This window comes from Engraulis encrasicolus, chromosome 3, assembly GCF_034702125.1.
Source record: "Engraulis encrasicolus isolate BLACKSEA-1 chromosome 3, IST_EnEncr_1.0, whole genome shotgun sequence".
NCBI lineage: Eukaryota > Metazoa > Chordata > Actinopteri > Clupeiformes > Engraulidae > Engraulis > Engraulis encrasicolus.
In genome coordinates, this window is record NC_085859.1 from 50,281,458 (window position 1) to 50,301,360 (window position 19,903).

The 19,903-nt window shown below is 44.0% G+C and overlaps 1 protein-coding gene across 1 annotated transcript in view; it reads left to right on the top strand.

Moving 5' to 3' along the window:
* The window catches only part of adamts12 (ADAM metallopeptidase with thrombospondin type 1 motif, 12), a 54,279-nt gene that overhangs the window by 21,871 nt on the left and 12,505 nt on the right, over positions 1–19,903 (top strand). The window contains exons 9-20 of the mRNA XM_063194212.1: positions 766–910; positions 1,580–1,672; positions 2,076–2,221; positions 4,500–4,669; positions 8,732–8,862; positions 11,036–11,156; positions 11,331–11,575; positions 12,074–12,218; positions 14,746–14,872; positions 17,580–17,790; positions 18,727–18,901; positions 19,640–19,887. Of these exons, the coding sequence (XP_063050282.1) occupies positions 766–910; positions 1,580–1,672; positions 2,076–2,221; positions 4,500–4,669; positions 8,732–8,862; positions 11,036–11,156; positions 11,331–11,575; positions 12,074–12,218; positions 14,746–14,872; positions 17,580–17,790; positions 18,727–18,901; positions 19,640–19,887 (1,957 nt within the window). The remainder of the gene's footprint in view (positions 1–765; positions 911–1,579; positions 1,673–2,075; positions 2,222–4,499; positions 4,670–8,731; positions 8,863–11,035; positions 11,157–11,330; positions 11,576–12,073; positions 12,219–14,745; positions 14,873–17,579; positions 17,791–18,726; positions 18,902–19,639; positions 19,888–19,903) is intronic.

A 19,903-nucleotide genomic window follows, 5' to 3' on the forward strand; every position in this document is an offset into this window, starting at 1 on the left:
TTTCTCTTTCTCATTCTCATTCTCATTCTCATTCTCATTCTCATTCTCTCTTTCTCTCTTTCTGTCTATCATCCCATCAGTCTCACCCAGCCCACCTCAGGCCACTGCACATCTGAAGTTCATTGCTGAGTTATGAAAAGACTCTCCCTGTTTATTTTTCCCACCATCACCGCTGCCGCCAACTAATGGTCTGGACTGCGTTACCCAGCATGCATTATTGAGCAACCACCGTGAAGGAAAACTCCAAAATCATAGCCTTCAAAAGTGCAATATTTAACCTTGGCAGTTGTGTTTGGCTCACTGACACAAAAAATGTGCATCTTTGACATTTGTTGTTACCGTCGATACTATGTTGTGTACTATTCTTTTGCGATAAATAAAGGAATTATTATAGAATAGAATAGAATAGAATAGAATAGAATAGAAAAGTACAAAGAGATTTAAAGCTTCCCCCAGAAAAGATCATAGAACCACAATGTTCAATAAAACCTAATGTAAAACTACATATACTACCTTTTTGTATTAGTTTTGTTGTCCATGATTTTTCCATGTTTATTTATGTGTGTGTGCGCTGTATGATTACTTATATTGCAGTTGCGAATGGGTTTGATTGTTTTGTTGGTTTTGTCCTGCTTCATTTATTTACTTACTTACTTACTTACTTACTTACTTACTTACAGGTAGCTTACTTACTATGTTGGACTGTAATGTTTACTATTCCTTGGTGATACATAAAGGCACTGCACCACTCTACTTGTATTGCAGTCGTGGCTGGGGCTTTTGCCTGGATGACCGGCCGTCTAAAAAGGACCTGACCACCCCGCTGGCCACCCCGGGCGTCAAGTACACCACACACCACCAGTGCCAGCTGCAGTACGGCTCCAACGCCACCTTCTGCCATGAAGTGGATGTAAGTAGCATTGTGGTGGGTTTGTTTTCTCTTTTATAACTTTTTGTTGTTGTTTAAATTCCAAAATGTATTAGGGACACGGGACAAGTGACACAATAGACACACGATAGACACAAATAAATCAAAACAGACAAGAGGGGGTCTAAGAGTCTGTTTTTTGTTTTGTCTTGTTTTAGTGTAGTTTTTTAGTTGGTCAGTGTTATTATTATTTTGCAATTGTTCTGGTGGATGCAACGCCACATACTGTCAAGAAGTGGATGTGAGCAGCACTGTGGTGGGATTGTTTGTTTGTATTGTTTATTTTTTCTTGTCTCGTTTATTTATTTGTTTTTTGTTTGTTTGTGTGTTTAAATGTACAATGTTATTATTTTGTGCAACTGTGCTTTGTGGTTCCAACGCCACTTTCTGCAAAGAGGTGTGTGTGTGATTAGAATTGTAATGTAGTGAATTTTCATCTTGAAATATATATATAGTTTGACATCCTATTTGTACAGAACAATGCCATGATCTCTGCCAAGAAGGTTTTTGTTTTATGCTGTTGTACTTGGCTGGTTGTGAAATCTTGTGCTTTTTTGACACTAGTTGAGAAGCTGCTTATGAAAACCATCTGGCTGGTGTAAATTGGTTGTGTCAGTTTCAAAATCTGTTTCGTTTTTTCTCTGCCTGCAGAATGTGTGTCAGATCCTCTGGTGCTCAGTCAATGGGTCATGTCGGTCCAAACTGGACTCGCCAATAGATGGCACCAGATGTGGACCAGATAAGGTAAACTAGATTATATTACCCTCCATAGTTTTTCCAGTTGAATTACTGTACCTCTATTGGCCCTAGAGACATTTTCGTCAAAATGTTTGTATTTGTTGCTTAACATGAAGAAAAATGTATCATGTTTGTGTGTGTGGTCGTTTTTAAACTGGTCCAACTCCAGATGTTCAAGCAATCACATAAGGCTTGGTGTATGGTGTATAAAAAATTTCCTTCTGTGTGCATGTGTGTATACATGTGTGTGTGACTGTGTGTGTGTGTGTCTGTCCGTCTCTCCCATTCTGTCTGTCTCTCCATCTGTGTTTTTGTGTGCATCTGCGTGTGTGTGTGTGTGTGTGTGTGTGTGTGTGTGTGTGTGTGTGTGTGTGTGTGTGTGTGTGTGTGTGTGTGTGTGTGTGTTAAGTGGTGTATCTCAGGTGAGTGTGTGGTGGTGGGGAAGCTTCCGGAGACGGTGAATGGGGGCTGGGGTCCCTGGACCACCTGGTCTCACTGCACACGCACCTGTGGAGCCGGGGTACAGGCAGCCGAGAGGGAGTGCAACCAGCCCAAGTAAGACATCCATCATCCTCCAGTTACCCTAACCTGACATGTACCGTAGTCTGTATGTGTGCGTGTGTCTGGGTGCGGGTGTTGTGTGTGTGTGTGTCCACGTGCGTGCATCTGTGTGTGTCTGTGAGGTGTACTTGGTCTCAATACTTATGCACCTGTGGATCTGTGCAGGCGGCCGAGAAGAGTGCAACCAGCCCAAGTAAGACATCCGTCCTCCTCCGGTTACACTTGCCTGACATTCAGTCCTCCCATAGCACAGGCATCGCCAACGTGGTGCCCGCGGGATCTCAGACCCATGTTGGGGACCCCTGCCGTAGCATATCGCCCATACCATAAACCCACATCACATGTGGATAGAGAGAGTGCAACCTGCCCCATCTCACTTTTCCACTCATTTCCTCTCATCTCCTCACTGCCCTATCTGTTAACAGGCAATAGGAGCCAAAGAAAGGGTTTAAAAAAACTTCAAAAAGGAGATCTTTCAAATATAATATACTGCACTGGATTACAGTCTTTTCTCATTGCAGTGTAGGTTTCCCCTTTGAAAGATTTTTTAAGACAGAATTTGAAAGAAAATCTTGGAAGGAAACTGAAGCGGAGACAATGGACTGTTTCTTGTTGACGTCGAATTTTATGATACGCTTCGGTCCAATTTTGGTAGATGCTTCGGTCCAATTTCATGAGGTGCTTCAGTCCAACATTGTGAGATACTGTAGTTCATCAGCCGTTTGCAGTGCTCTGTCTTTGGCCGCAGTTGTGCTGTACACAGCCAGTAATGGACTGTGGCTAAAAAAAAAGGCCCGGCCATTTTTGCATGGCCCCCACTAAAATCACTAGTAAAGTAGTGATAAAGTGGTTTGCACACGGGGTATGAGCTCCACAAAATAAACTTCATGTGTTTATGTGAAAATTTGTTTTTATGGTTTAAAATCATTAGTTTCAACGTTTCTAAATGAGTGCAAAACACTGTTTTGAGTGCTGTGATATGCATATTGGATTGTCCTCTCTTTACTTATTACCTTCGCCAAGGAGTTTATGTGATCGTCCCAGTTTGTTGTGTGTTCGTCTGATTGTTGGTTTGCTTGTTTGTGGTGCGTGTGTGTGTCTGTTCACCAGAGGGTGGGTGTGCACTCTCTGAGCGCTTTTAGAGTTGAATTACTTTATTGGCCTTAGAGACACTTTTGTCAAAATGTTTGTATTTATTTGTCTTTAAAATGATCCAACTCCAAGGTGTCCAAGCAATCACATAAGGCTTTGTGTATGGTGCATAAAAGTGTTTCCTTGTGTGTGTGTGTGTGTGTGTGTGTGTGTGTGTGTGTGTGTGTGTGTGTGTGTGTGTGTGTGTGTGTGTCTGTGTGTGTCTGTGTCTGTGTCTGTGTCTGTGTGTCTGTCTCCCCCTGTCTGTCTCTCCATTTGTCCATGTGGGGTTTTGTGCATCTTTGTTTGTGTGGACTGAACAGACTAAAACAGACTAACTAAACAGACTAAAATGTGGGCTAGTCTGTAAAGTAGTGATAAAGTGGTCCGCACACGGAGTATGAGCTCCACAAAATAAACTTCATTTCACTATACGAACGGCAACGTTTCGATCCACCAGCCAGATCTTCCTCAAAGATTTGCCTGAGGAAGATCCTACTGATGGATCGAAACGTTGCCGTTTGTATTATGAAATAAAGTTTAGTTTCTGGAGGTCATGTCCAGTGTGCGGACCTGTTTGCCACTTATGTCATGACCGGGATGATTGTTTCGTGGATATGTGCACCCCAACCTCCAAACGCCCTAGTCTGTAAATTTAAAAAAAAATAAAAGCGGTATCTGCCCCTGAAGGCTGTCAGCCCATTGGGAATAGCCCTGTATGCCAGTTAAGCAGTCCAGACTTGGCCCCAGTTGTCCTGAGCACAGCTTCTCATAGCCAACACTGCTGTCAGGTCAGGATGTTTCTGTCTGAACTCTGCGCCCTCCGCTATGAAAGAACAGACTCAACACTGACCAAGATCAACAAATTCCTGCTGTCACGGAACGACTGAACGGCTCGTCTTTCTTTATTTCTTTTTCTTTCTTTCCCTCTTTTGTGCATTCATTCATTCCTTGATTCTCACTTTCTCTCTTCTGATTTTTCTTCTCCCTTTTGTTTCTTTTTTCTACCTGACTTTCTGTCTGCTCTTATTCTCTTCCATGTGGTCTTTCACTGTCTGCACGTTTCTCTTTCTTTCTTTCATTCTTTCTTTCTTTCTTTCTTTCTTTCTTTCTTTCTTTCTCCGTCTGTCTCTCTCTGCAGGCCTGAGTTCGGGGGGAAGTACTGCACGGGTGAGCGTAAGCGCTACAGGATCTGCAACATAAAGCCGTGCCCCAAGAAGACGCCGAGCTTCCGCGAGATGCAGTGCAGCGAGTTCAACACCGTGCCGTATCAGAACGAGCTCTACGAGTGGCTGCCCGTCACCAGCCTGAGTAGGCCACTTACTACATTTCCTTTTCATGCGTACTCACTGAATTTCATTTTCATGATATATTTCGTTTTCATGTGTACTACTTTCTACATTTCCTTTTTATGAGTACTTACTACATTTCGTTTTCATGAGTACTTACGGCATTTTATTTACATGATGTATTTCGTTTCCATGACTCGGACATTTTCATGATTACTACTGTACTTACTGTATTTCGTTTTCATGAGTATAGGCTACTTATTGCATTTCGTTTTAATCAGACTCATGAGTGGCTGCCCGTCACCTGCATGAGTAACCTAATTACAACATTTTGTTTTCATGAGTACACGCTGCACTTCGTTTTCATGAGTAGGCTATTTACTGCATTTTATTTTCATCACACTCACATTTCCTATCATGTAAATGGTTGCAATGCTAAATTTTTGCATTACAGTTGCATTGCACATGCTACTGTATTTGCATTGCAGTTGCTATTTACTCATATTGATATTTTGTACACCACACCATACCAGAATGAGCATGAACGGCTCCCAGACAAGAACACAAGTACATCACTTCTCTATGATAACATATAGAGTATTTTAGAGTATATTATTATTTAGAGTATATAGATATATTTTTCAACCTTTCGACCCCCCTAAACATTAGATCCCATAGCTTCATCCTATCAATAGAGTATCAGATCAATAAACAGTCAACAGTCAACTTTTGGAATAGACTACATCTGTTGAAAATGTGTTTTTACGGTTCAAAATCATTATAGGTTTAGTTGACTAATAATCGTCCCATTAAAGTTGTTAATGATCGTGCCCATTCATTTGCACAGATCTCCGCGTCGTCATGGAGAGAAACAATGTTATTAACTCCGTACAGTCGGATCTACTAACTTAATCCTTCCAGTCAATTCGTCATAATTAGCATAGTAATGCTGTTGCACCTCTCAACACATTTTTGGGATTTCAATAGGACCTGCTGACCTACATAATACCTGTAATAATATACCACCACATGATACCATAACCCTTCGTATGTGTTTTGGCTAATGTAGCCCGCCTGAGTAAATGCTCTGTGTTGTAGGGATATCATGCACTGTATGTATGTATAATACCGCATGCTTGCATAGTTTGAACCCTTGGAATGTAGAGGTACAGTAGGGCCTATGTGTTTCTCAGCTGTCAGCACTATTCGAAGGAAAAAGAGTGTGAGCATTTGCATGGCTGCCTACTGATACCCTCCGCTGGTGTGTATGTGTGTGTGTGTGTGTGTGTGTGTGTGTGTGTGTGTGTGTGTGTGTGTGTGTGTGTGTGTGTGTGTGTGTGTGTGTGTGTGTGTGTGTGCGCGTGCGAGCATGTGTGTGTGTGTGTGTGGCTGCCTACCTTCCTTTTATTTTAAATGCATTTAATTTAAGTCTCTGGAGTAATGATGGTGCCTTGGTCAAAGGCACTTGAATCTGCAACCTTTCAATCACAAAGCCAAGTCTTTAACCATGATTCCATATCTACCCATTACAACCCGATGTAAGTTCATTATATTAGTAAGCTGATGTCTTTTTTAACCGAAGCGATTCATAAAAGAGGACATCAACAACCTACAGAATGCTGAATTTAGGGCGTGATTATTAGTACGCAGGGCGGAGTGCACAGGGCATGATTATTAGTTGGTGCAAGGAAATGATGAAGAATTGAGCAAACTCATACATACACACGCGAGCGTACACGCACGTACACACAGGCACACACACACAGGCACACACACACAGGCACACATACACAGGCGTGCACACACACGCACGCACGCACACACACACACACACATACACACACTCCTCCAATCCAGTGGTTGTCATCTCTCTCACTACATGTTTCGGCAAAGGGAAAAATCTGCTTTCGTTAAAACAGGAAGTTAGTCCATTTCTTTTTCAGTTCTGTTGGGGTGTGACAGAATTCTGATTGACAGTAGCTGAGCATAAATCAGTCATCACATAATCCTTACCAAACCCAAAAGCAAAGACTTTTTCAATAATAATGAGTAGGTTGCTTGTGCCCTCTGGTAGGCATTGTGGTCAGTGGAGGAGGTTATTACAGTAACAGATCAGGGCCGCTGACAGATTTCGCGGGGCCTAGATCAAAGTCATCTGAAAGCCCCCCACCCAATACATGCAGTGTAGTGAGAACCGAATTCTGTGCCCCCCCTTTTCCTTGGGCCTGGGAGAAATTACCCTTTCATCCAGTCATGGCAGCTTTCCTGTAACAGATCAAAAAAAGGCCAAACTTGTAATTCTGCATGCGTAAGATGTTAGCATGATATATAATGACATTGCAACTGCATCGACAGTAGTCTGCAACAGCCTTTGGTGACATTGCAACCACAAATGTACTACTGGCAAAAACGTGTTGCATATCACCGCAGTTGTTTTGCCAGGGTGTGCCATTTCAACTGCAACTACAGCTGTCAACAACAAGCTGCAAAACCTGTAGTTTGTGTCTTTGCAATGGCAATGGAAAATGCGGTAGTTTGCTACAACATGTTTCCTCGTCATTGCTGTAACTGTGCAGGAGTATGCCATGAGAGTACAAGTGCAATGGCATATTGCAAAGTTGAGGAGTTAGAGTCAGTCATTTTTAAAAAGGAACGATTCACTTTGGATAAAGTGTATGGTTAATTGCAAAACAGTAACTATCCCAGTAGTAAGTGATTCTTTTGTATTTATGGAGTCTCAAGTTGAATTTCTTGCATTACTGATAAACAGATACGGTAGGTGAGAGAATACTGTCACCCACCCGGTAAGGGAAAAGTTACATAAGCAGCAAGATGAACCAAGATGAACAGAGAGATAGAGAGAGATGGTGCTATGGTCTATGTTGTGTGTGAGAAAGGGAGCGAAGTAGGAAGATGAGCAGAGGGATTAAGCTAGAGAGAAAAAGAGTGTGAGAGAGAAAGAATGAATCCTCATGCCATTCTGCAGCAGGTTAAGACAAGCCTGGGCCACCTAAGGCTTTTACGCCCCATACACTTTCTGTGTTAGATGCTGTGTCTTGTGGTAGCTGCCTTGTGGTTGCTACAATTAGGTTTTTTTTAAATCCCACTTTAGTACCTGCAGGGTTGTCGGGCCCAGGACAAAGTCATCTGAAAGTGTCCCCCTCAATACATATTGTGTAGAGAAGGCCCAGGTTTGTCCCCCCTTTCTCCCTGGGCCCTGGGGCAACTGGCCCCTTTGTTCCCCTCTGCTGGCTTCCCTGAGTGCCTGTCAAACATTCTACGCACACACCCCAGATTTCCTCCTGTCGTGAAAAGGTGGTCTTTTCTCCTAATTCATGTGTAATTTCTATGCCATAAAGACATACCGGTAACTCGTGTTTTTTGTTTTAAAGGAAAACTCCTGGTCCTTTACATTTAGTATTTGGCTGTGCAGATTGGCATCATGTCAAGGCGTATGTATCTCTCGCCAGTGCATTCAGCGTTGAGGTGCGACGCCTTTGCAAGTTAAGGCGTGGTTTTCAACGCCGCAGGAAAGCACTTTTGTAACGTGATGAGGTTCGCAGTTTTCTCGGCGTGTTGATGAATTTCTGTTTGACACCGCAAATTTCTGTTGTTAAACAAAGTTGTGCCCACAACATTCCTAAACCTAACCTGTCACAGATCATTATGGAGCAAGGCATCCAAAGTGCACAAACACGATAGACGGTTCAAGATGGCTTATCTTACTTACTTTTATGATGTCACAAGGGCGTAACTTTGATTTTGACATTGGTGGGCACCCAAAGGTGGCAGGACAGTCGAAGATGGTGACAGGAAGCGAATGGGACAGAGAGACAGGGGAGGATCTAGAAATGACCCCGGCCAGACTTGCACTGGGGTCCCCATGGGTGGGCATGCAAGCCCACATGTGGGGGGCTTAGCACGCTGCGCCACAGCGCCCCCGTGAATTTATTTTCAAGTTTGTTGAAAGTGTATTCGTCGACAAAGTCAAGCACCAAGTGTAGTGCATTCTAAATTGTTGGGCGTATCTTTCTGTTTTTACACACAAACCGTTTCCTTTGTCTGTTTTTCCGTTTGGACACAGGTAGCCCCTGTGAGCTGCACTGTCGACCGGTGGACGAGGACTTTGCAGAGAAGATGCTGGACGCTGTGAGTGACGGAACTCCGTGCTTCAACAACCGTAGCAGGAGCATATGCATCAATGGTGTGTGCAAGGTAGTGTGGCCTATATGTTATCAATGGTGCGTGCAAGGTAGTGTGGCCTATTAGCCTGATAAATCAGACTAAATGTGAGATATAATGTATAGTTTAGTCTGGCCCCGATGAATGACACATCGGAGGATTGTTGATAGGAACAACCCGTTGTTTTTCGAACTGTGTCTGTGCCTATTGGCCAACGCTTTGTCGTCACTCCTTCAATACCCTGACCGCTTTGTTTCAAAAGATTCAAAACATATCAAAACACTTCTCCTGCGTTGTGATTGGTTTGCCAGATTCAGGGCATTGTGGCATGATTCGAGGCTAGACCTACTCGCAGGCAAAAATAATTTTGGCCGCTGGCGGGTGAGGTTAGTTTACTAGGCTAGTGGCCTATATGTTATCAATGGTGCATGCAAGGCAGTGTCCTCTATATGTTATCAGTGTTGTGTGCAAGGTATTGTGGCCTAGTGCAGTGGTTCCCAACCTTTTTCTCAAGGGACCCTTAAGGGAAGTTTTTACTATTGTAAGCTTTGGTGACCCAACCACGCGAGCGCCCGCACAAGACGGAGTCACAAGATGCCCTCTGTTTCCTGCGAAAACTAATTTTAGTTATTTTATTCCTCAATTCGTCTTTGGTCAAATATAGAATAAATGTTTAATGTAGCACTTACAATTTGTTGCGTCTATGCATTTATTAGTTAAATGCTTTGTCTTTTATTCAACATGGGCTATATACTGTATATTTAAAATGAAACCCCTTTAAAATCAAGAGGGCTCCGCGACCTCCTGTGGACCTTTGGCGACTTATAAGGTGGGTCCCGACCCATAGGTTGAGAACCATTGTGGCCTACTGCGTGTTACTGAATATGACAGAATATGACAGTGTGACCTACCATATATGTTATAGGCATCAACGATGTGTGAAAGGTAGTTTGGCCACATGCTATCAATGGAGTGCACGAGGTAGTTTGGCTTAGACATTATTGTGCATAATGGTGAGTACACGGTAGTGTGGCCTACTGTATGCCTATATGAGCACACCATCATTGTGTAACACCCAATGAGATAATGCGCCTCATCATTAGAGCATATGGCCATATTGCATGTTACTGTATATTGCAGTTCTTTTGTGCTGGTGAGGCAAAAATGCAATTTTGTTGTGGTGTGCTGGGTCAAGGACTTATCACAAATGAATTCTGTTTTTCTCTGACATTAAAATGAAAATGAAATATAGAGAAAAAGATGGTTTGTAATCAAGACCAAACATCTGTTTCAGGAATCCCTTAGACTATTTCATACTTTTTTTGTTGAAAACTAAAGTTGCCTCAATGAGGAAAAGTCCTTTATACTTCCTTTATACTTCTAAAATCCTTTTTACTTCTAAAATATCTGATCTTAGATAACATTTTTCTTATCACATTGCATGCGTGTGACAGCTACGTATTTTAGTGTTTGACAATGCCAGGACCAAATTCCTTGCTGTTTTTAATGGGCCCTTGTGTCTCTCTGTGTCTTGTCCTCCTGAACCCTCCTGCTCCCACCTCCCCCGTCTATTCTCTTCTGTGCTCTGTATCTACATCTGTGTCTCTGATTATCAGTCCAACTCTCTAACACTCACCCTCTCGCTCTGCTCCATGTCTAAATCTCCATTCTTCTCTCTCTCTCTCTCTGTCTCTCTCTCTCTCTCTCTCTCTCTCTCTCTCTCTCTCTCTCTCTCTCTCTCTCTCTCTCTCTCTCTCTCTCTCTCTCTCCCCCTCTTCTGTGCCCCATATCTAAATCTTTGCTCTGGCTATCTGTCTAACTTTCTCCCCCTCCCTCTCCCTCTACTTCCTCCCCTCTCTCTTCTTTGTTTTGTATCTACATTTGTGTCTCTTTGACTGCCCATCTCTCTGCATCCCTTCCTCCTAACCTTCACCCCCCCATTCTCTCTCCCGTGTTTTGTATCTGAGTCTGCGTTCCCTCTCCCTTCCCTCCTCTCCCTCCTCCTTCCTCTCCCCTTGTATCTGTAACGCTTCAGGCTGTTGGATGTGACTATGGTTTTGACGCTAATGCCCTTGTATCTGTAACCCATCAGGCTGTTGGATGTGATTATTGTATTGACGCTAATGTCCCTGTGTCTGCATGTCATCAGGCTGTGGGATGTGACCATGGTATTGACTATAATGCTCCTGTATCTGTATCTCTTCAGGCTGTGGGATGTGACTACGGTATCAACTCCAATGCGGAGGAGGATCGCTGTGGGGTGTGTCTGGGGGATGGCTCCACCTGCCAGACGGTGCACGAGACCTTTGATCACCCAGACGGCTACGGTAAAAAAAAAATGAAATACCACCTCTCTCTTTGTTGTGTCTTAATGTTGTAGGGTGTTAAGTGACCTTTGAAATGCCCTAGGGCTGTTCTGTGTCTGTCCTATCTTAAAGGAAAAGGGTTTTTTAAGTGACCTTGAAAGGCGCTACATAAAACACTTCTTATTTCTCCTCCAGGTTACGTGGACATGGTGCTGATTCCTGAGGGTGCCAGGGACATCTTCATCCGGGAGACGGAGGACGTGGGGAATTTCCTGGCCATCCGGAAACCCAACTCGGAGGACTACTTCCTGAACGGGAATTACGTCATCCAGTGGAACGGCGAATACATGGCGGGCGGAGCCAAGTTCTTCTACGACCGCATGGGGAACCTGGAGAACCTGACGTCCTCCGGACCCACCACCGAGCCAATCATGATCCAGGTAGGCTCAGCCAATCAGGATCCAGGTAGACCCACCAGTGATCCAATCAGGATCCAGGTAGACCCACCACTGAGCCAATTATGATTCAGGTGGGCTCAGCCAATGACGATCAAGTTATTGTTAGCTAATCATGAGCCAGCCTACCAGTGAGCCAATTTCCCCTGGTGATCCATTAACAAATGGAGACAAATCAACGCTCAAAGGCCCTGCTGTGGGCTGCAGTGTTTGGAAGTGAGGAAGAGTGTGTTTGTGTCTGCCCGGTGTTGTTATGGTGATCACTTCAAAACCTTTATGTTGGATTGATTGATTTATGGAATTTGTTTATTGACATTGTACAAAGCATTAAAAAGGTATACAAATAAATAAGTCTATAAATATGTCATCCGATCAAGGAATTTGAAAATTAATCTACTTCCTATTACAAATAAATTGTAGTCCTCCATTGCTCTGTTTCATTATGGATTCTAATAATGAAATGTTGGCACCTACTGTACATAGCTGCTCTACCAAGAGAGGAATCCTGGCATCAGCTACGAATACACTATAAAGCAGCCACGAGTGTCCAGCGAGAATGAAGTCCTGGAGCCGGAGTACAGCTGGAGGCCTGGAGCCTGGACTCACTGCAGTACCACTTGTGGAGTAGGTGGGTTACTTACTGCACTCTGAGTTGTTATTCAAGTCAAATCCCTATGATGCTCCCCGATCCTATCTAGAAGTAGTGCGATAAACCAGTAATTACAGTACAGTGTCTGGCTGTGTTGGTTTAATGGTCTTCTCCAGAGATGGTTCATATTTCACTATTTTGTGTTGGCTAGACTTTGTTTTATTGTTTTGTTTTATTGCTAGTTAACCCTCCGTCTTCTGTGTTTTAAAACTTTGCTGCCACTCTTGGTCAGGACTCCCAGAAGGAAAAGTTACTGAAACTCAATGAGACCGTCCTGTCAAAACAAGGGCTAAATAAATAAAATAAAATAAATAACAACCTGGTATTCCAGCAGTAGGAATCTAGTGCCTGTGGCTACAGTAACCGACCTGAGCAAACATTTATGGTGTTCCTGCAACTGAATTACCACAGCTAAAGTGTATCCAGGACATTGTGTTTTTCTCAGAGTCCTCGTTCAGCCACAGCGATAGCACTATGTGACTGTTGAGCAGTGGAAGTCACCTTTGTTGAGTAAATATACTGTATTACTTTGTGTGGATGAATATCTCGCCTCAAATCTAAAGCCACATTCCACAACTCCAGAAGGAGTAATATCACCAGAGACCTGACTCAGAGAACAGGTGAAACTGAATCATTTACATAACTCAGTGGTCCCCCTTTTGGACTTACAGTAAGAATATTTTCATGACCCCCCCACCACCCCCACCCACCCACCATAGTCTTAGCCTAGCAATGGATTTTTTAGCAATATTAGCAGACAAGCTATTAATGGAAAATCTAGCAATATTAATGGACAAAACTTGCCTAGGCTATCGGTTAACTATACAAGTGAATACAAGTCCCTTTTGTCTGTGACCCCCCCTTCAGTTCCCCTTCAGTACCCCCCCTAAGGGTCTCGACCCCCAGTTTGGGAACCAAACTGATTTAACTTAAGAGGGAGGTGTCAAATGAGCTTACTTCCAGAAATGGGGAAATGTTGCTGTAATTTTGAGAGGAAAGAAAGCGCCTTGGACCAGCTGTGGACCACACAGTGGGTTTTTTTTTCGTTCTTGTTGATTCTTGTGTACACGATGTGACTGGAGTTTGGGTTCCTGATGAGACACGGGGCATGAATCACGGCAGGAAAAATCCTCCTGTGTCTGTGTCATGTGTTTGCTCACCAGGACACGTCTGTGGCAGTGGCAGGAGTGTATCACGTACTGTATAGCACTGACTGTAACACTGTAACCGTAACATAACGGTAAGAGACAGAGAGAGTGAGTGGGGGGGGGGGGATCAAGCTGCTGACAGTGAGAAAGAAGGGTGACTTGGCAGGAGTGTATAGTGTACCGTGCTGACTGTAATGACCAAGCGCCAGTATATGCTGTAATGTTTATCTTTGCCATAACACAGGTAGCGAAAACCCTTAGCGGCTGCAGACATTGTTTTTTTTACTTCAACAGTCGTTGAAGTTTCAGGCTCAGGACTTTCTTCTACTATCAAGACTGTTAGCGGTGGCTGATAGTGGACTGAGGCCAAGTCGACAGGAGTGTATCATGTATGGCACTGACTGTGACAGCATAAACCCTTAGCGGCTGATTCACATGTGGGGTGGTGTAAGCTGTGGGCCTCCCCCAAGATTAGAAAGTCTGAGCTGTGGGAGGGTAAAGGAGAGAAGAACATAGACAGAGAGAGAGAGAGAGAGAGAGAGAGAGAGAGAGAGAGAGAGAGAGAGAGAGAGAGAGAGAGAGAGAGAGAGAGAGAGAGAGAGAATGAGAGGGAGAGGAGGGTAAAGGAGGGAGAGTGGGAGGAAGGAAAAAAATACATTTGAAACATTCCATGCACTTGCAGACAGCTCCGATAGTGGACAACACCTAATCTGTGGAAAGAGAAAGGGGGAGGGGGGGAGAGAAAGGAGAAAGAGGCCTCCTTCTAACGAGAGAGAGAGAGAGAGAGAGAGAGAGAGAGAGAGAGAGAGAGAGAGAGAGAGAGAGAGAGAGAGAGAGAACACAGCCGCTTTAATAGTCCAGTGTGCTACCCAGAAGGGTGGGGGGAGCTGGCTATTTGATTTTTTGTTCCCCCAGAGTGTATTGTGAATTGTGGCGGTGGGCCCAGAACATATTGACCTAAACTAAAGTATCTTTTATTACAATCTGTTTTTTGTCTGCCTCCCTTTTTCCCCTTCTCTGACCTTTCTCAGGTGAACATATTAAAGGAACAGTTCACCATTTTCAGAAACATGCTCATTTTACTCCATCGCTCAAGTTAAATAATTGAGTTGTACCTTTCTCCATGGTGGGCCGGTCAGCATGCCCATCGAAACAAAGAGGCTGCAAACCATACAAGTGAATACTCTCATGAACAAATGTTATGCAATCGTGTTGACTGGTAACCTGTAGTTTTCCTCTTTTTTATGGAAGGTCCCCTCTGTCTCGACTCCCCCGCAGTACCTCTGTGACACACACACATGCACACACACACACACACACACTTCAGTTGTCCTCTCTCCTTGTGCCCTCTCCTCCAGGTGAGCAGGTGCAGCCGGTGCGCTGCTTCGAGCTGGACAGTGGAGTGGTAGACGAGGCCCTCTGTGACCCCGACAACCGGCCTGAGGACAGACACCGCAAGTGCAAAATCATGGACTGCCCTGCCAGGTCTGTAGGTCTTTCTGTCTGTCTGTCTGTCTGTCTGTCTGTCTGTCTGTCTGTCTGTCTCTCTCTCTCTCTCTCTCTCTCTCTCTCTCTCTCTCTCTCTCTCTGTCTCTGTCTCTGTCTCTGTCTTTATCTATCTTTCTCTCTCAGGGTACCTCAGTCATGGAGGAGGATGGGTTAGACTAGTCATTTTCAAAGTGGGGGCCGGGGACCCCTGGGGGCCGTGAGGGGGTTCTAGGGGTCCTTAAAAGGATGGTAGAAAAAGTATAGCAAAGCAAAAAAAATAATTGACTAAGTAGTAGCTAATGTAAACAATATTCCAATAGTTAATAGCCCTATACTCTATAGTGCATCTCTGAAAATGACTACTGTTATTGTTATTATTTTACATATCCCAGTGGGACATGACTCACGAACCTAAAGTGAAAAGGGGTGCTTAGGAAAAAAAAAACTAGTATGGCAGGACCCATGGAAAGGAGCCCTTGGCTGGAATATATTGGTTTGGGGGCCTTGCTATGGTGAGGTTTGGGAACGCCTGGGTTAGACCACTGGTTAATCACTTCACTCCATCAACCTGGCAGGTTAAGAATCGAACCAGCAACCCTTGGGCTACAAGTCTGTCACCCTAACCACTTACCCATGACTGCCTAGCCCATGACTGCTCACATTAGGTAAATGGAATGAATGAAATTCATGAATGAAATTAATTGTCTTCATTGAGAGGAAGCTAAAACAAACTTTTCATGAAATGCTTTGATACATTTAAGCTGCTACCAGTGTTAACATGCACTCACATGATTTCAAAGAGTTAATACAGCCTGAATAGCACTGTAAGTCTGTACTGTATGCATCGCTAACACAGTTAAAGCAATAGCATTGCTGGGAATGAGCTCATTTTCTACCTTCCCTTGAAATAACAGGAGAGCGGTAAAACTGAAATATTTAACTGAAGGGGAGCTTTACCTGAAAGAGAACGTATTGACAGAATTGTATCGCTTTCAGTCAAGTCAGGTCAAGTCAAGAGGGTTTAACTGTAGTTTCAGCCACACACTGTACATAGAGTATTGTATTATGCACATTGACACTATTTACCCGGAAAAAATAGTGAAATGTACAGACACAGCAAAGACAAAGGGAAATAGTGGGTAGCTGTGGCCTAGTGGTTAAGGAGCTGGGCTTTAGATCAGAGGGTTGTGGGTTCGAATCCCACTCCCTATCTCACTGCATGACTGGGGTGCCCTAACCCCACACTGCTACAGGGACTGTAACCAATACCCTGTAAATAATTGTTATTTTGGATAAAATAGGGTCAGCTAAGTGTAGTGTAATGTAATGGAAATACAGTGTACAGTATTTTCTCTCTTACACACACACAGTTTTAGAGTCACTTGAGAGTTAATTCAACTTAATGCATTAATGCAGCTTAATAACACACTAGCACTGTAAAGTCTGTAATCTAAAAAATAGGCCCACCCACACGCCTGCTGCTGTCTCACACCATGTACAGAAGCTCTGGTCACGTTTTTCACCTTGATCTGCATCCAGTGAACTTAATACACCTGCTTGTCTTTGTCTCACCTGTGCCTCATCTGCTTAGAAATTCAGTCTTGTCCCATGAGAACCTCCCTCACACAGACTCCTTCACCCCACCTTAAATTTTGCAATGTTCATTCAACATTTACAGCATAGAGTCAGATTTACTGTTAAACTGTTACTGTTAAACCCAACTCTATACCAGTGATGGGCAAAATGGGTTCATTAGTTACAATTAGAGATGCACAGGATCCAAGATCTGGTTCTGGATCCGGCAGGATAATAGGGTTTTTCACAGGATCCGGGTCCGGCAGGATCTTAAGCAGTGGATCCGGTATCCGGCAGTTACCTAAAAATCAGGATCTGGTGCATCTCTAGCCTAGGTTTTTCAGTCAGTCTTTCACAACCCCAATTGCTGCATGGAGTGAAAGCCCTTTGGAAGCAGCCAGTGCAGGCAGTGTGGCAGTAAGCCAATGAGTCTAAAAAATAGTTTGAGCCAACGTAATAAAAAGGGCCCACGTGTGCGAGTAGGCTATGTGTTTCAACCCTTTCGTAGGATCCGGTATCCGGTTCCGGATCCGGCAGGATCTTAAGCAGTGGATCTGGTATCTGGCAGGATCCCAAAAATCAGTATCCGGTGCATCTCTAGTTACAATGCAGTGCCACATATTCCAAATGACTTAATTTTGCCTGTCAAATTCAGTCAGGTCAATGGCTGGTTGAATGATCACCTGGTTGAATTGGACAGGTAAAACAAAAGGTCATTGGGAATGAATATGTGGCCCTAGATTGTAACTAATGAATCCGTTTTACCCCATCACCAACCAGGGCGGCACCCGCGAGGGGGTGGCTTCGTCGCAAAACCCTTGCCCCGACGACAGACAATTTCTGTGTTAATACCATGCTATTGCAACAATAACATAGTGCAAGCAGTTTTTCTCAGCAGTAATAGGCTTTTTTCGCAAGGTTGGGGCTGTGGTTGGGGGCGGGGTGACGGAGGGGGCATCACCTGGGGTCGCCAGTCATTGTGGGATTGTCATTGCTCCTCCACTTCAACCTCACTGTTGGCCGTGTCTCCTCTGTGTCTGTCTCTGTCTCTGTCTCTGTCTCTGTGTCTGTGTCTGTGTCTGTCTCTGTCTCTGTCTCTGTCTCTGTGTCTGTGTCTGTGCTGGCCCAGGTGGTGGGTGGGGGGTTGGCAGCCGTGCACGGCCACGTGTGGAGCCACAGGTGTCAAGAAGCGCACCGTGCTGTGCGTGCGCACAGTGTTTGGGGAGGAGAGGGTGCTGCACCATGCGGACTGCAGGCACCTGCTGAAGCCCAAGCCTGTGGTGCCGTGCAACAGGGACATGCCCTGCAACTCCGACTGGGCCGTGGGCAACTGGAACGAGGTACGGAGATGCTTTCATTACGCTACATTGCAGTGCTTTACTATAGATTGCATTTAGCTGACATTTAAAGGGACATTCCCTGCCATTCAGAATGGGCCGTCTGCAACCAAAAGAAGGTATGGAGCGCTGTCATTACACCATGTTACTGCACATTAATTTGTCATTAACTTACATTCCGTTTAAGCTTATCCCCTGAAACTCAGATTGGGCCGTTTGCAACTAGAACAAAAGTATGGAGATCACCTCTTAACGCTACATTACATTGTAATAGGGCTGGGTTGTGGAAAAGTGGATTGAGGTTAAGAATGTTATACAGTATCTCAATTTTAGTAGGCGTTTTTAGGTATAGAATATGAGTTGATGTGAAGTATGTCATGTTGCCTATTTTCTTTGCCATTACAGAGAGTTAACACGTTTCACCAGAGACCCTTGACGTGTAACCTCTTGAGTTATTTTTTTAAACTATGAACAGTGGCCTATCTCTTATTGGCTCATACCTTTAATTACTTTTAATTATGTTCCAAAGCGTATCCAGACCCCTCGGAAGTAAACTGTACTGAGACCTTTGTTGACATGGTCTCATATGGTTCACTAAACAGTCCTGACAAATTACAACTCTGACCAGTTGTAATCAGTTAAGGAGAGCTCTAGAGGACCGGGTGTGATCCAAAAGAGGACTGACACCCCATAAAAGCCTAACGGGACAAGAAAGACTACATGGTCATTTTTGTACACTTGTGTTATATGTGTCTTGAAATGTCCATGTGGTCATTATGTGTATTTGTGTAAGCTACTTGACATATGAATTTCCCCCCGGGGATCAATAAAGTTTGGCCTACTCTACTCTACTCTACTCTACTCTACTCTACTCTACTCTACTCTACTCTACTCTACTCTACTCTACTCTACTCTACATTACTCTATTTCTTCTCTCAGTGTCCGGTCACCTGTGGTGGCAGCGTGCGCTCGCGGGAGGTCACCTGCATCGCGGAGAACAAGGAGCGCTGTGACTTGTCCACCAAGCCGCGCTCCAAGTCCCTCTGCGCCCTCATCAGCTGCCCTGACGGCCACCGCCGCTCCAGGCCCATGTACCGTCGCATCCCACCCAAAGGTACAAGCACTCCACCTCATTTTAAGAAATTGCTTATATGTAGTGAAGTCCCGGTTAAATATGAGCGTACATAGGATTTTTCTTCTATGTGTTTGCATTGCCTAGTTTAACAGTATAGCCAAATTAAGTGTAGCAATTTAAGTCTATGGGAGCAAACAAAACATCATCAAATGTCCTCATAAACTACCAAAGTGCAAAACTGCTAATGCTCCCATTTACTTCCATTAAGTATGCTAAGCTATGCTAATGCTAGCTTAGCTATGCTATTACCAATACATTTAACAAAACACTGAGAAGAAAATTGTATGCACATACATGAATAATGCTTGTAAATACTGCAAATATGTGAAAATCAAAAAGGGTGGACTGTTCCTTTATAGTAATAATATAGGACAATAATACAGCCTCTACACGTAAACAATAATCTAAAGGCTGCAATAGTATATCTTATTGTATTTTATCATATTTTATTGTTTTAATGTATTTCATTGCCTTATATATTTACATGTTTATATATTTATTTATCAATCCACTTACTATATCATCTTTTATTCTTGTCAATTAATGTGGGACCATGTCATTCAATAGGATGCACTACTTTTAGTACAGTCTATCTAATGTTCGAAGTGAAATGTTTGTGGGTCCTAAATGTTATGCGCGTAGAGATCACTTCACAGCACATCAAATCTACTTTCGGGTATGTATAAAACTTAATCTAATCTCATTGCAATCCAAAAGGTGGCCCGGGACCGCGCCAAAACATCAGCACCACGCCGGCACCAAAGAAATCGCCCACCACCATCATCACCACCACTGCAGACCCCACAACAGTAGCCAGCAGCACATCACAGCACCCTACCACCACACACGTGGACATCTTGCACGCAGATGACTATGATGACTTGATAGTAGTGGGGGGGAAAGTCAGCGTGTCTCCAGACGTCCCGACTGCTGGCAGGAAGACCAAAGGATCTGGAAGAGGCAGAGAGGAAGAAGAGGAGG